Source organism: Periplaneta americana, chromosome 2 (genome assembly GCF_040183065.1).
Source record: "Periplaneta americana isolate PAMFEO1 chromosome 2, P.americana_PAMFEO1_priV1, whole genome shotgun sequence".
Lineage (NCBI taxonomy): Eukaryota > Metazoa > Arthropoda > Insecta > Blattodea > Blattidae > Periplaneta > Periplaneta americana.
In genome coordinates, this window is record NC_091118.1 from 10,108,968 (window position 1) to 10,126,778 (window position 17,811).

At 38.4% G+C, this 17,811-nt stretch overlaps 1 protein-coding gene across 1 annotated transcript in view; it reads left to right on the forward strand.

The window, feature by feature from the left end:
- The window catches only part of LOC138712829 (golgin subfamily A member 6-like protein 24), a 29,281-nt gene extending 11,853 nt beyond the window's left edge, over nt 1-17,428 (forward strand). Inside the window, exons 10-17 of the mRNA XM_069844629.1 lie at nt 46-111; nt 3,830-3,904; nt 4,268-4,372; nt 11,216-11,290; nt 11,791-11,889; nt 14,899-14,973; nt 15,927-16,010; nt 16,687-17,428. Coding sequence (XP_069700730.1) covers nt 46-111; nt 3,830-3,904; nt 4,268-4,372; nt 11,216-11,290; nt 11,791-11,889; nt 14,899-14,973; nt 15,927-16,010; nt 16,687-17,208 — 1,101 coding nt within the window. The 3' untranslated portion in view covers nt 17,209-17,428. The remainder of the gene's footprint in view (nt 1-45; nt 112-3,829; nt 3,905-4,267; nt 4,373-11,215; nt 11,291-11,790; nt 11,890-14,898; nt 14,974-15,926; nt 16,011-16,686) is intronic.
- Nucleotides 17,429-17,811: the final 383 nt, after the last annotated feature.

Below are 17,811 nucleotides of genomic sequence, written 5' to 3' on the forward strand. Positions count from 1 at the left end.
GCAATGTAACTCCGCTTCCTCTGAATCAGTTCGTATTGATTGCAGTGTATAGAGGAAGATCTGGCAAATCTCAGAGATGAACTGGAAGAGAAGCGGCGCCAGCAGGAAGCGGTAAGTGATGAGTTGTTACCATGGTTACAGTTAGGATAGGTTTTCTATTGACTCCGTTTATGCACTTTAGGCATAGTTTTGGACCGGAGTAGATGAAGTCCATCTTCATTTTCTGATCATTATTTTCATAATCGTCGTTGTAATAGTTTTCCCTGTGAACCAATGAGGAAGAAAATGAGGGGAAAAAGCTAAAAGGAACAAGAGTGCTGGTCCTTGCTCATAGCAGTTGTAGCAGAATGTTTGCAGATTTAATGAATGTCACCAGCAACGGAAGAAGCGCAAACAACACATCTCTGAAGAATGTTAAGTCGGCACGAATGTTGTTCTTTACTCGTGCGACTTGGATGTAATAGAAGGGGAGATGTAAATTGTTGGAAGGTAGGCTATGACTTGCTACAACTACTGCTACAGGATCTTTGAAAACGCACAGATTGTAGGTATAAGGTTCCTGTATGTTGTCTTGAAAGTAATTTAGAATTTTAGAGTAAAGCGAATAAATATTCTGATACTCATGCCGGAGAACCGGGTTCTCACTCTGACAACTTCATCTGCAATTTGTGATGAATAAAATTTGGAAATATAATTACAAATTACAGTCTACACGTTGCTTCCAAAATTTATAAGCAGTTCATCATAACTTACAACTATTGCTTTCCTGTATACATAGAATTTGAATTATAACTAGGCCTACTTATTATCAACGCCGATTGGGTGGTTACTTAAGAGAAAATTTGCCAGAGTAAATTCCTGGCACTTAATTGAATGATAAATATGGGTACTCCATTATACATCACAATGTAGTGACAGTTACCGTACTGGCAATATCTGAAAGACGAAAATGGCGATAGCTAAGTGACGGGAGGCCGAGGACAGTGAGGAGGTTTGAGTGGGTTAGGTGAGGGGCTAGCTGAAGTGTGATTTATATGGCACTGCTTTTATTTGCTTTGAACAAGCTTCCTTATTCGCCAGCCAATTTGCTGGCTATATTTTCTAATGAAGCTGCTTATTTATTTCACTAGCGTCTTATTTTGAATTCCCATTGACTAAAACACACTCAATGACAAGTTGAACGTGTCCAACATTAATGCTCAGTGAAAGCGATAAGCCGGTTGATTTTACTAGCGGCTTCCAAAGAAATGGGATGTCAGGACTTCAGGGATTGAATCTCTGAACAACTGGTGAATACATCTGCCTTCAGTGCTGACACAAGCGGTGATATAGGCAGCTGTCTACAAACCACATTTGATAAGACGCATGTGTGACGTGATGCATTGTACTTGTCCTGTGTAATTGGGTCCTCCAATGCTACTTCCTTAAAAAGCAAAAGTTGCCCCCCGAGCTCAAGATGAAAAGAAAGTATTGAATACGACTGCAAAATAAACATATGTGAGAATTGTTATTAAGATATTCCACTGTTATAAACAGTTAAGAAATAAAAGAGGAGATAGGACCGTGTAAATGTTTATGAGCCAGCGTATTTTCCAGCCAGATATTCATTCTGTTAAAGCATCAAGGTGCGACAGAAGAAGCTAGGAAGCAGCGTTAAAAGCAACAACATGTAAATCATACTTAAGTGACAGGAGTCCAAGGACAGTGACTAGGAGAAAGTTAAGTGACAAGGCAGAGGACTGTGACAAGTTTAGAGTAGATTAGATGAGGAGATAGCTAATCATGAAAATCTGGATTACATATGGGGAAGTCAGGTCTAGATCAGTGTTTCCCAAAGTATGGGTCGCGACACTCTAGGTTGTCATGTAAAGATGTGAGGGATGTATTATAAAATAAAACAAAAGGTGCCTTATTAACATACATTTATCTCCTACTTAGCAACACAAACACAACATTGAATATAACAATAGAAACATGTTTTAATAGCAATAAAGTACAAAATAATAGACTAAATGCCACAAAATGTGCCTGTTGTCCGAAATATAACTTTCAAAATCTGGATTCCATATTCAATACAAACACAGTGAAGTTGTAAACAATTAGCGTTAATGTGTGCAAAACATCTTTTTGGAGTTCAGAAACTTCTAAAATAAAGAAGAAGTCGGTAAACCATCTGGGAGAGACTCCCGTGGTAGGAATAAAAAGTCAGCCGCAGTTCTTATTGTGGTCAGGGCACATACTGAAGAGTTTGTAAAAAATATTTTGATGGAAGTTTAACTGTCGAATCCCACCTCCTATCGCTAGGTTAGGAGGCACAGATGGATAAAAGTATTAAAATCTGAAGTAAATGGGGGAAAAAATCTAAGACTGGATATGAGAATACTATGGGCAATGTTATGGAGAGGAACAGTCGTATATGTAATTGAGTTATAACTTACCACTTTAGGAAGTTTCCGTTGAGTTGTTTATCGAAGAAGCGGTGCTCGCTTTTTCAAAGAAGAAAATGTGTTGTTGTTGTTGCTACCGCTGCTGCTCCCCCTCCTCCTGTTGCTGCTACTGCTGTTATTGCTCTTGCTGCTGTTGTTTTTGTTGTTTTCTAATTCCATTTGACCTCTTGCACTCCAATATTTTTCAAAGATATTGTCATGGTTAGCCACTGAAGCACAGATTTTGAGGTGTTCCGAATCCATTTCTTGGTTTAAATTGCACAATGGGCAGTTAGGGGATTGATATGCTCCAATTCTATGCAGGTGCTTGGCCAAACAGTCATGGCCTGTTGCCAATCTATATACAGCTACAGACGATTTGCGTGGTATAATTTCGATACCAAAATATCTTGGAAATATTTTTTTGGTGAAAATGAGGAAAACATGGGGAAAAAAAAAAATTAACGACGATTTTCAAGTGCAAGCAAACGCAAAACTTTAAATTCCCGAACACTTATAAATTCAGGTTGTACGACTTTACCTCTTAACAGATCATTTGATACAACAGAATTAATCAAATTTCCATTTCAGAAGTGATGTCAAGTAGAAGTGAAGTTTCCTTACAAATCTGCTAATTTTAGCTTGGGCTGTTATTATGTTAACATCTTGGCCTTGCAAACTTGAATTCAAAGTTTTTGAAAGATATATCAATAAGGAAGCCACATCTAAAAAACAAAACGAATAAATTGGAAAGTAGATTTGCATATTCCCGATTTCTCGTCTTGAAGGTACGGGACATTAGAAGTTGACTGCTATCGAATGGTTTTCCGTAAAATATTTTTTTTCCCCATTTTACAAGGATTTCTATTTTTTTAAGGAGATTACATACAGGGTAGTGGGTGGGGGAAGGGTTGTAAAAATATCTCCCCAAAAAATGGGCTGCATCTTCACAAAGTTTGACGGCCACTGGTCTAGATGACCAACGGACCATTTATTTTAGCGCTTATGAAATTCTGAATTATATTGTGGGTAGATAGGTGATCCACAGTCCATTTCTCTTACGGCTTATCATGAAAATGCAAATTACAGTTCGTTCTGGTAGTGTTCGATCTGTGGCCCATTTGTTAATACTTCATGTTGAAAGTTAAGTGTGTTTCCTGCAGATGTTCAATTTGTTTAAGGGCTCATAACATTTACTTAACTCGTTTGGGACAACCATAGGCAGAATGAGGGGTTTTATCTGAAAGCCTTTATCCAAACATTATACGTTGGTAGCTGTTGTCTCACTTCCTGATGCTGTATACCGGCCATCAGCTTGATTCCTTCATGAAACCTGTTGCTTCAAGTCAGACTATCACCTAACCAGCTGAGCTTTCTCTAATCCAGAATTGTTTATATTACAGAGTTACCAGGATCAGCTGGGGAAGCTGAGACAAGAAATGCAGGCTGAGCGGGAGATGAGGCGCCACCTGGAAGAAGTAAGTGTGAGCTGTTGCCACGGTTACAGTTACGAGGGAGTTTACCAGCTCCATTTAGTCATTGCAAATTCAAAATAAAATAGTTGTAATAAGAAATTATTAATATTAATATTATTGATATTATTATTATTATTATTATTATTATTATTATTATTATTGTTATTATTATTATTATTATTATTATTATTATTATCATTATCATAAAATCATCACCACCACCATCATAATCATAATCATCATCATCATCATCATCATCATCATCATCATCATCATCATCATCATCATCATCATCATGTAGTCATGTTTCTAGTCAAGTTATCAGCATCTGAGGTTCTTCTCAACCAGATTTGTTTTTAATTACAGAGTAACGAGGAAGCACTGCGGGCTCTGCGAGAAGAACTGCAAGCGAAGGGGGAGGAACTGAAGAAGCTGGCAGACGAACTGCAAGCGGAGCGCCAGAAGACAGCAGTAAGTGTGAGCTGTTGCCATGGTTACAGTTACTGAGCAACGATTGATACAAACTGTTACAACAGAGATTGCGACCAGCTGCACTTGGAGAGCAAACTTAATTTGAGTGTTCAGACTAGAACTGCTACTACTACTACTGATATTACTGTAGTTATGGCTACAGTCATTACTGTAGTAATGCCAACTGTCACTACTGACATTATTGTACTTATGGCTACTGTCACTACTACTGACAATATCTTAGTTACGGGTACTGTCACTACTATTGCCAATATTGTACTTATAGATACTGCCACTACTATTGACAATACTGCAGTTATGGCTACTGTCACTACTACTGACAATAGTGCAATTATGGGTACTGTCACTACTATTGACAATACTGTAATTACGGGTACTGTCACTACTATTACCAATACTGTAATTATAGATACTGCCACTACTATTGACAATACTGTAGTTATGGGTGCTGTCACTCCTACTGACATTACTGTAGTTATGGCTACTGTCAATACTATTGACAATAGTGTAGTTATGGGTACTGTCACTACTATTGACAATACTGTAATTACGGGTACTGTCACTACTATTGCCAATACTACAGTTTTAGATACTGCCACTACTATTGACAGTACTGCAGTTATGGCTACTGCCACTACTACTGACAATACTTTAGTTACGGGTACTGTCACTACTATTGCCAATACTGCAGTTATAGATACTGCCACTATTATTGACAATACTCCACTTATGGCTACTGTCACTACTACTGACAATAGTGTAATTATGGGTATTGTCACAACTATTGACAATACTGTAGTTACGGGTACTGTCACTACTATTGCCAATACTGTAGTTATAGATACAATGCTGCAGTTATGGCTACTGTCACTAATACTGACAATACTTTAGTTACGGGTACTGTCACTACTATTGCCAATACTGTAGTTATAGATACTGCCACTATTATTGACAATACTGCAGTTATGGCTACTGTCACTACTACTGATAATAGTGTAATTATGGGTACTGTCACTACTATTGACAATACTGTAGTTACGGGTACTGCTACTACTAATGCCAATACTGTAGTTATAGTTACTGCCACTACTATTTAGAATACTGCAGTTATGGCTACTGTCACTATTACTGACAATAGTGTAATTATGGGTACTGTCACTACTATTGACAATAGTGTAGTTGCGGGTACTGTCACTACTATTGCCAATACTGTAGTTATAGATACTGCCACTACTATTGACAATACTGCAGTTATGGCTACTGTCACTACTACTGACAATAATTTAGTTACGGGTACTCTCACTACTATTGCCAATACTGTAGTTATAGCTACTGCCACTACTATTGCCAATACTTTAGTTATGGGTACTGTCACTAGTTCTGACAATACTGTAGTTATGGATACTGTTACTACTATTGACAAAAGTGTAATTATGGGTACTGTCACCACTATTGACAATATTGTATTTATGGGTGCTGTCACTACTACTGACATTACTGTAGTTATGGCTACTGTCAATACTATTAACCATACTGCAGTTATGGGTACTGTCACTACTACTGACATTACTATAGTTATGGCTACTGTCAATGCTATTGGCAATACTGCAGTTATGGGTACTGTCACTACTATTGACAATACTGTAGTCATGGGTGCTGTCACTACTACTAACATTACTGTAGTTATGGCTACAGTCACTAAAACTGACATTACTGTAGTTATGGCTACTGTCACTACTACTGACTTTACTGTAGTTATGGATACTGTTGCTATTACTGACAATACTGTAGTTATGGGTACTGTCGGTACTATTGCCAATACTGTAGTTATGGATACTGTTGCTATTACTGACAATACTGTAGTTATGGGTACTGTCGCTACTATTGCCAATACTGTAGGCGATTACATCTTCTTACAGTAACTGTAATCGCCGCACCACTACTGGTGTAGCGGTATAGGCACCGTGCAAGCTCCTCTGGTGGCGACTGTTGTTACTAACTGCGGGACAGCAGCGATAGAGTTGTGCTTGAAGCGTATGAATATACTTAACATATCAGGTTAAATGATTAGAAATATGGATGATCCTAAAAAGCGGAAAGGTAACGCAAATTGCTGTGTTCTTGAGTGTAGTAATGCTTATAGGAACACACCAACCGATATTGTTTTTATTCATTCCCAAAACAGAAAACTGAAGCGCAACGACGCTAATTGTGGATCCAAGCAGTACGCAGACGAAAGTAAATAAGGCTACACTGCTTGTAACCATATTATTATTATATACTAGGCCTGATATAAAAAATAGAATGTATATAGTATTATGTTTATAAGTAACCATTAAGTTAACAACGACAGGAATTTATCATTTAAAATTCAAAAAGTACATAATTACTGAGTTCTTTACATATATATTATGTATAATATTAGCAACAATAAATAATGATATACTTATTTTTAAATGTATTCATATCGATATTTAATTCTTGATTTCAAGTGCTGATGGTTCACCTTGGAAACCAACACCCGCAGCAAGAATTTGCGGTATTCATTTTATTGGGAACGAGATCAGAACACCCCCAAACTAGCATACCGTTCCCAGTATTTTTATAAAAGATTACAAGAAAAAGACTGCCTCATCTCAACTAGCTCCGGAAAGGTACGAAAGAGACGCATAAAGAAGAAGAAAAGATGAAAATTTAAGTTTTATGGAAGGCGAATGCTCAACAAGTGTTATTTCGAAAAATGAAGTAGCCATACAGGCAGAAGTAATGAAACCATTCTCAGTGATTTTGTTTTTTCTTTCACAATTGAATTGTGTGAATTGTCTACTCAAGTGTCTATTCCATTACATGCCGAACTGAAGTCACATAAAAAATGTTATGACAAGCGTTCAGGAACAGATGATATGTTTAATGAAATGCAAAGTTTTCGAAATTATTCTACAATAAAATATGAGACAGAACTACCAGACTTAATGGGAGTGACATTTGTGGTTTCGAATATATCGTTAAAATTGCTGCCAATTGAAACACAATCATACCCGTAGAATCATAATAAGAACTATTTCCAATTCTATCATTTAACCCAAAAATAGCTACCATAGATAGTCGAAACGCCCCAAGATGTAGACCATACATATTATTTTTGCCATTTTTATTAGTGTATTTCACATCGAAAGCTTTCGAAAAATTCAGTCCAAAAGTAAGATTAGTAAAGAAAATCGTCTACTCCTATTTTCCAATTAAAATGAAAACTAGATTGTCGTATTCTGCTATGAGGGTGATGTTCGGAGTTAATCGTACAATTATAATTATAATGTATTTTTACCGCCACTTTAATGTTGTGGACATCCACAATGGTTACTGTAATTTTGGGTTTTGGCCTAGCAGAGAAAGTATTCAGGAAACAATGCTTGCAATATTGAAAAATGTAGAGTGACAATTAATTGTTCAGAAGTGGAACAGCCACCCAATGTGGATCAGATGGTGGCCTTCAAATCTAAATGCTACCAAGGGAGATCGAGTGACAACTGACTGCGGATTATTGACTCTATTAGAAGGTGGTGATGAAGTCCGATAAAGGGATCATTGTTGTTACTCCACCGTATCTGCCCGATGGTAAATTAACAGCTGAAGAAGTCGAAACTACTTACAGCGTTGCCATTGTTCGAATTCATGTTGAAAGGTGCATTCAGCGAATTAAAATATACAGTATAACATTTTACACAAACCATCAATTGAACTGCTTCCGCATGTTGATCTTGTTGTTTACTCAACTGTCCAAAGAGAAGTCTGAACCTCATAAGTGATACCAACAAGGCACCACTTATAAGGCAACTAGGCCAGAATATCATGGGGTAGCCAGTTCCTTTTCCCTTCCATTGCATATATCGCCGACTAGCTACATATTACACTAGTCAGACTTCATATGCATACAAACAATTGTTCTTCCTCTGAACATATCGTCAAGTGAGATGTACAGTCTGATAACAGATGTACATATCAGCCAGAACCTCAATCGGAGGTAGTATGTTAATGATATTGTTCATTGTGTTTTGCGTTTTAGAGAATTTGCAGTCGCCCATTCTTCAGGAAGTGTAATTAAGTCTACTTTTAGAATTAAATCACAATAAAAAAATATGTAATTTATAGAGACATTATACACACAAATATTACACACGTCATGACATCAAATATAAGTATATTAATGTTTTCGTAATATGACTGTTCACCCTCATTCAATGGTCTGAAATTGATTTAAATGCCAAACAACTTCACTGATATTTCAGGAACTTTGTAGTTACATTTTTACACTCCTCTAGCAGTACTGAACTTTCCACTGAGTCTATAAAATAATTAAAGACTGGAGATTGCTGGGTTTGCAGTCAAAGACCTGCCCTTGGGCAAAACACTATGAATCAATGAACCCATTCTTACTAATATTACAACTTTTTATCGGCAGAAAGCCGCATGTACTTTCTATATCACCCACGACTAGTGAATGACTGCGAGCCTGTAGTTAATTAGGAATGGAGACACTGCGCGGCGCCACCAGTACGACTTTGAGACCCATGCACGGTGCCTATTGCTCACAACGCCTGCTAGTAGCTTCCCCACCAATCGTGTGCTATCACTGTTATTAAGTTAAAGTTATGTTTGTATACATCTACAGAATCATCTTCAAGCTGTCCTGATCATGTCAGTGCATGAGGAACTCATTCTAGTGCTGGGGGGGGGGAGGGAAGAAACGTTTGCGTGATAATTCGATACATGAACGAGCGAAAGCTAAGATAGATCATAATATTGGGAAGACGTATGTCCCAAAAAAGTGTGTGGTAATACCTGCTGAAGTGTTTGAAGATGAAAACTGTAGCTCTGTTAGACGTTGCAATGAACTGATTTCTGAAGAAAATAGCAAATCTGCCTTCACCTGATCTTGGGCTTTAGCAGATTATTCTCGTAACTATGCTTAACTGTCGTGACTAATTGGACGGTTGCAGATTCAACAACATCGCCGTGAATACAATTCGGAAATATCAAAAGATCTCAAGTCGACCACATGAAAATGCGTTCTGAAGTTGAAGACAAAGAGCGTTAATGTGTGTAAAACATATTTTTGGAGACATTCATCATGTCTAATGGGCGAGTTCAAAAACTTCAAAAGAAAAAGAACTGTGTAAACCATCTGGGGGAGACTTGCGTGGTAAAAGAGTATTAATAAAAAGTCAGCCGAAGTTCTTTTTGTGGTGAGGGAACATACTGAGAAGTTTGTAAAAATATTTTGAGGGAAGTTTAACTGTCGAATCCCACCTCCTATCGCTAGGTTAGGAGGCGCAGATGGATACAAGTAATAAAATCTCAAGTAAATGGGGGAAAAAATCTAAGACTGGATATGAGAATAATACTATGCACAATGTTATGGAGAGGAACAGTCGTATATGTATTTGAGTGATACCTTACCACTTCAGCAAGTTTCCATCGAGTTGTTTATCGAAGAAGCGGTGCTTTGTGTTTCAGAATCTATCACTTTTTCAAAGAAGAAAATGTGTTGTTGTTGTTGTTTTTGTTGTTGTTACTGCTGCTGTTGTTGTTGTTGTTTTTAAATGCCAGGCGTTTGACAATAAAGTCATTTGACCTCTTGCACTCCAATATTTTTCAAAGATATTATCATGATCAGCAACTGAAGCACAGATTTTGAGGTGTTCCGAATCCATTTCTTGGTTTGAGTTGCACAATAGGCAGTTAGGGGATTGATATACTCCAATTCTATGGAGGTGTTTGGCCAAACAGTCATGGCCTGTTGCCAATCTAAAAGGAAGCTACAGACGATTTGCTTGGTATAATTTCGATACCAAAATATCTCGGAAATATTTTTTGATGAAAATAAGAAAAATTTGGAGAAAAAATTAACGACGATTTTCAAGTGCAAGCAAACGCAAAACCTTAAATTTCCGAAGATTTATAAATTCCGGTTGTACGACTTCACCTCTTAACAGATCATTTTGTACAACAGAATTAATCAAATTTCCATTTCAGAAGTGATGTCAAGTAGAAATCAAGTTTCCTTAGAAATCTGCTAATTTTAGCTTGGGCTGTTATTATGTTAACATCTTGGCCTTGCAAACTTGAATTCAAAGCTTATGAAAGATATATCAATAAGGAAGCCACGTCTAAAAAACAAAACGAATAAATTGGAAAGTAGATTTGCATATTCCCGATTTCTCGTCTTGATGGTACGGGACATTAAAAGTTAAAATGCTATCGAATGGTTTTCCGTAAAATATTTTTTTTTTCCCATTTCACAAGGATTTGTATTTTTTAAGGAGGTTACATACACGGTAGTGGGTGGGGGAAGTGTTGTAAAAATATCTCCCCCAAAAATGGGCTGCATCTTCACAAAGTTTGACGGCCACTGGTCTAGATGATCAACGGCCCATTTATTTCAAGGCTTATGAACTTCTGAATTATATTCTGGGTAGTTAGGTGATCCACGGTCCATTTCTCTTACGGCTTATCATGAAAATGCAAATTACAATTCGTTCTGGTAGTGTGTTCGATCTGTGGCCCATTTCGTGAAACTTCATCTTGAAAGTGAAGAGTATGTTCCTGCAGATGTTCAATTTGTTTAAGGGCTCATAACATTTATTTAATTCTTTTGGGATAACCATAGGCAGGATGAGCCTCTATCCAAACATTATACGTTGGTAGCTGTTGTCCCATTTCCTGAGACCATCAGCTTGATTCCTTCATGAAACCTGTTGCTTCAAGTCAGACTATCACCTAACTAGCTGAGCTTTCTCTAATCCAGAATTGTTTATATTACAGAGTTACCAAGATCAGCTGGGGAAGCTGAGACAAGAACTGGAGGCTGGGCGGGAGATGAGGCGCCAGCTGGAAGAAGTAAGTGTGAGCTGTTACCGTGGTTACAGTTGAGAGGGAGTTTACCAGCTCCATTTAGTCATTGCAAAGTTTAATAATAATCAAAATAAAATAGTCATAAGAAGAAATTATTAATATTAAAATTATTATTGTGTTAGTTGGGAGGCCGGCGGGAAAAAGACCTTTGGGGAGACCGAGACGTGGATGGGAAGATAATATTAAAATGGATTTGAAGGAGGTGGGATGTGATGGTAGAGACTGGATTAATCTTGCACAGGATAGGGATCAATGGCGGGCTTATGTGAGGGCGGCAATGAACCTCCGGGTTCCTTAAAAGCCAGTAAGTATTATTATTATTACCATTATCATAAAATCATCATCACCGCCACCACCACCACCATCATCATCATCATCGTCGTCGTCGTCGTCATCATCATCATCATCATCTACATGTAGTCATGTTTCTATTCAAGTTATTGGCATCTGAGGTTCTTCTCATCCAGATTTGTTTCTAATTGCAGAGTAAGGAGGAAGAACTGCAAGCAAAGGGGGAGGATCTGAAGAAGCTGGCAGACCAGCAAGCGAGCAAGCAACTGCAAGCGGAGCGCCAGAACACAGCAGTAAGTGTGAGCTGTTGCCATGGTTACAGTTACTGAGCAATGATTGATACAAACTGTTACAACAGAGATTGCGACCAGCTGCAGTTGGAGAGCAAACTGAATTTGAGTGTTCAGATCAGAAATGCTACTACCATTACTACTGATATTACTGTAGTTATGGCTAACTGTCACTATTGACATTACTTATGGCTACTGTCACTACTATTGACAATACTGTAGTTAAGGGTACTGTTACTACTATTGCCAATACTGTAGTTATAGGTACTGCCACTACTATTGACAATACTGCAGTTATGGCTACTGTGACTACTGACATTACTTTAGTTATGGGTACTGTCACTACTACTGACAATACTGCAGTTATGGATACTGTCACTACTTCTGACAATACTGTAGTTGTGGGTACTGTCATTACTATTGACAATAGTGTAATTATGGGTACTGTCACCACTATTGACAATACTGTATTTATGGGTACTGTCACTACTACTGACATTACTGTAGTTATGGCTACTGTCAATACTACTGACGATACTGTTATGGGTGCTGTCACTACTACTGACATTACTGTAGTTATGGCTACAGTCACTAAAACTGACATTACTGTAGTTATGGCTACTGTCACTACTACTGACTTTACTGTAGTTATGGCTACTGTCACTACTACTGACAATACTGTAGTTATGGGTACTGTCGCTACTATTGCCAATACTGTAGGCGATTACATCTTCTTACAGTAACTGTAATCGCCTTGCACTACTGGTGTAGCGGTGTAACTCACAATGGCTGCTAGTAGCTTCCCCACCAATCGTGTGCTATGACTGCTATTGCTATGTTAAAGTTATGTTTGTATACATCTACAGAATCATCTTCAAGCTGTCCTGATCATGTCAGTGCATGAGGAACTCATTCAATTGGAAGGGGGCAAGAAACGTTTGCGTGATAATTCGATTAATAAACGAGCGAAAGCTAAGATAGATCGTAATATTGGGAAGGCGTATGTCACAAAAAGAGTGTGGTAATACCTTCTGAAGTGTTTGAAGATGAAAACTGCAGCTCTGTTAGACGTTGCAATGAACTGATTTCTGAAGACAATAGCAAATCTGCCTTCACCTGATCTTGGGCTTTAGCAGATTATTCTCGTAACTATGCTTAACTGTCGTGACTAATTGGACGGTTGCCGATTCAACAACATCGCCGTGAATACAATTTGGAAACATCAAAAGATCTCAATTCGACCACATGAAAATGCGTTCTGAAGTTGAAGACAAAGAGCGTTAATGTGTGTAAAACATATTTTTGGAGACATCCGTCATGTCTAATGGGCGAGTTCAAAAACTTCAAAAGAAAAAGAACTGTGCAAACCATCCGGGGGAAACTTGCGTGGTAAAAGAGTATTAATAAAAAGTCAGCCGAAGTTCTTTTTGTGGTGAGGGAACATACTGAGAAGTTTGTAAAAATATTTTGAGGGAAGTTTAACTGTCGAATCCCACCTCCTATCGCTAGGTTAGGAGGCGCAGATGGATACAAGTAATAAAATCTCAAGTAAATGGGGGAAAAAATCTAAGACTGGATATGAGAATAATACTATGCACAATGTTATGGAGAGGAACAGTCGTATATGTATTTGAGTGATACCTTACCACTTCAGCAAGTTTCCATCGAGTTGTTTATCGAAGAAGCGGTGCTTTGTATTTCAGAATCTATCACTTTTTCAAAGAAGAAAATGTGTTGTTGTTGTTTTCGTTGTCTTTACTGCTGCTGTTGTTGTTGTATTCTAATGCCAGGCATTTGACAATAAAGTCATTTGACCTCTTGCACTCCAATATTTTTCAAAGATATTGTCATAGTTAGCCACTGAAGCACAGATTTTGAGGTGTTCCGAATCCATTTCTTGGTTTGAATTGCACAATGGGCAGTTAGGGGATTGATATATTCCAATTCTATGCAGGTGTTTGGCCAAACAACCATGGCCTGTTGCCAATCTAAATGCAGCTATAGACGATTTGCTTGGCATAATTTCGATACCAAAGTATCTTGGAAATATTTTTGAAGAAAATGAGGAAAACATGGAAAAAAAATTAACGACGATTTTTAAGTGCAAACAAACGCAAAACCTTAAATTCCCGAACACTTTTAAATTCGACTTCACCTCTCAATAGATCATTTTATACAACAGAATTAACCAAATTTCTATTTCAGAAGTGATGTCAAGTAGAAATCAAGTTTTCTTAGAAATCTGCTAATTTTAGCTTGGGCTGTTATTATGTTAACATCTTGGCCTTGCAAACTTGAATTCAAAGCTTATGAAAGATATATCAATAAGGAAGGCGCGTCTAAAGACAAAAAAAAATAATAATAAATTGGAGAGTAGATTTGCATATTCCCGATTTCTCGTCTTGAAGGTACGGGACATTAGAAGTTGACTGCTATCGACTGGTTTTCAGTAAAATATTTATATTTTCCATTTTACACAGATTTGTATTTTTTAAGGAGGTCACATACACGGTAGTGGGTGGGGGAAGGGTTGTTAAATGTCTTCCCAAAAAATGGGCTGCATCTTCACAAAGTTTGACGGCCACTGCTCTAGATGACCGACGGCCCATTTATTTTAGCGCTTATGAAAGTCTGAATTATGTTCTGGGTACTTATATGGCCCACAGTCCATTTCTCTTACGGCTTATATTGAAAATGCAAATCACAGCATGTACTGGTAGTGTATTCGATCTGTGGCCCATTTCTTAAAGCTCCATCTTGAAAGTGAAGGGTGTTTCCTGCAGATGTTCAATTTGTTTAAGGGCTCATAACATTTATTTAATTCTTTTGGGACAACCATAGGCAGAATGACAGGTTTCATTTGAAAACTTCTATCCAGAGATTATACGTCGGTAGGTGTTCTCCCATTTCCTGAAACCAACAGCTTGATTCCTTCATGAAACCTGTTGCTTCAATTCAGACTATCACCTAACTAGCTGAGCTTTCTCTAATCGAGAATTGTTTATATTGCAGAGTTACCAGGATCAGCTGGGGAAGCTGAGACAACAATTGGAGGCTGGGCGGGAGATGAGGCGCCAGCAGGAAGAAGTAAGTGTGAGCTGTTACCATGGTTACAGTTACGAGGGAGCTTACCAGCTCCATTCAGGCATTGCAATTTTTAATAACAATCAAAATAAAATATTTATAATAATAAATTATTAATATTAATATTATTAATGGAAATATAAAAAATATAAAAATTGGAAATTTATCTTTTTAAGAAGTGGAGAAATTTAAATATCTGGGAGCAACAGTAACAAATATAAATGATACTCGGGAGGAAATTAAACGCAGAATAAATATGGGAAATGCCTGTTATTATTCGGTTGAGAAACTTTTATCATCCAGTCTGCTGTCAAAAAATCTGAAAGTTAGAATTTATAAAACAGTTATATTACCGGTTGTTCTGTATGGTTGTGAAACTTGGACTCTCACTTTGAAAGAGGAACATAGGTTAAGGGAGTTTGAGAATAAGGTGCTTAGGAAAATATTTGGGGCTAAGAGGGATGAAGTTACAGGAGAATGGAGAAAGTTACACAACGCAGAACTGCACGCATTTTATTCTTCACCTGACATAATTAGGAACATTAAATCCAGACGTTTGAGATGGGCAGGGCATGTAGCACGTATGGGCGAATCCAGAAATGCATATAGAGTGTTAGTTGGGAGGCCGAAGGGAAAAAGACCTTTAGGGAGGCCGAGACGTAGATGGGAAGAAAATATTAAAATGGATTTGAGGGAGGTGGGATATGATAGAGACAGGATTAATCTTGCTCAGGATAGGGACCAATTGCGGGCTTATGTGAGGGCGGCAATGAACCTCCGGGTTCCTTAAAAGCCAGTAAGTATTATTATTATCATTATCATGAAATCATCACCACCATCATTATCATCATCATCATTATCATCATCATCATCATCATCATCATCATGCAGTCATGTTTCTAGTCTAGTTATCGACATCTGATGTTCTTTTCCACCAGATTTGTTTTTAATTTCAGAGTAAGGAGCAGGCATTGCAAGCGAAGGGGGAGGAACTGAAGAAGCTGGAAGACGAACTGCAAGCGGAGCGCCAGAAGACAGCAGTAAGTGTGAGCTGTTGCCATGGTTACAGTTACTGAGCAATGATTGATACAAACTGTTACAACAGAGATTGCGACCAGCTGCAGTTGGGGAGCAAACTTAATTTCAGTGTTCAGATTAGAACTACTACTACTACCACCACCACCACTACTACTACTACTACTACTACTACTATTACTACTACTGACATTACTGTAGTTATGGCTACTGTAACTACTACTGACATTACTGCAGTAATGGCTACTGTCACTACTGACATTACTGTAGTTATGGCTACTGTCACTACTATTGACAATACTGTAGTTATGGCTACTGTCACTACTCTTGACAATACTGTAGTTATGGCTACTGTCACTACTATTGACAAAACTGTAGTTATGGCTACTGTCACTACTATTGACAATACTGTAGTTATGGCTACTGTCACTACTATTGCCAAAACTGTAGTTATGGCTACTGTCACTACTATTGACAATACTGTAGTTATGGCTACTCTCATTACTCTTGACAATACTGTAGTTATGGTACTGTCACTACTAGAGACAAAACTGTAGTTATGGCTACTGTCACTACTATTGACAATACTGTAGTCATGGCTACTGTCACTACTACTGCTATCAGCTTCACTCAGCCTAGTGAACTGTCACCTAGCTGACCAGATTGTTTTGTCTTCTGCAGAAGCTCAGAGCTGCAGCTGAGATCGGGCCCAACCTGGAGCAGAAGGACAGCCAAGGCTGGACTGAGCTACACTGGGCAGCTATAAATGGGGACACACACAGGGTGCATCTGCTCCTGGATGCAGGCAGCCAGGTGAACGCCGTGAATCATGATGGCCGCACGCCCTTGTTGCTGGCAGCAGAGCAAGGCTACGAGGATGCGTGCAGTGCGCTGCTGGCTGGAGGGGCGCGGCCGGATGTGAAGGACGGATCATCTGGCCGCACTGCTCTGCATGAGGCTGCATACAATGGGCACCATGCAGCGTGTGAGGTGCTGCTGGCAGCTGGGGCGCGGCCCAACGAGCCTGATGCAGACCAGAGGACTGCACTGCACTGTGCAGTATATGTTGGCCGCGCCCCAGTGGTGCAGCTGCTGTTGCAGCATGGCGCTGAGCGGGGGGCGAGGGATAAGCAGGGACGGACGGCCCTGGACCTGGCTCATGAGTTAGGGTACACAGCAGTGGCGGCCATGCTGGAGGGCTGAGCAGGCGCAGTGCTGCCAATACGACAGCAATACCATTATACCACAGTAACCAGCGGCAATGTGTTGTGTTGGCATCACTGCTCTCGTGTAATGCTGTTACTTCATCGCTTTAGGCTGTCGTTACTCTGGTGTTGTGGTTGGTGCTTGACACGCCACTGATGCTTTCTCATCATCATTATTATTATTATTATTATTATTATTATTATTATTATTATTATTATTATTATTATTACTTACTTACTTACTTACTTACTTACTGGCTTTTAAGGAACCCGGAGGTTCATTGCCGCCCTCACATAAGCCTGCCATTGGTCCCTATCCTATTATTATTATTATTATTATTATTATTATTATTATTATTATTATTATTATTATTATTATTATTGGATCATCATTGTAATTATTATTGAAGTTACTTACTGTACAAAATAAAAATAGAGATATGTGAAAATTGTTTATGTTGGTGTCACTGTCGATTTAGAACATACAGGATTCTTGTTATTGTGTTGTGATACGCCATTGATCCTTAATCTCATCTGGGCTATTTCAAGCACAGTAAGTATGTCGCCTCACACTCTCTGATGACCTTGATACGCCACTGAC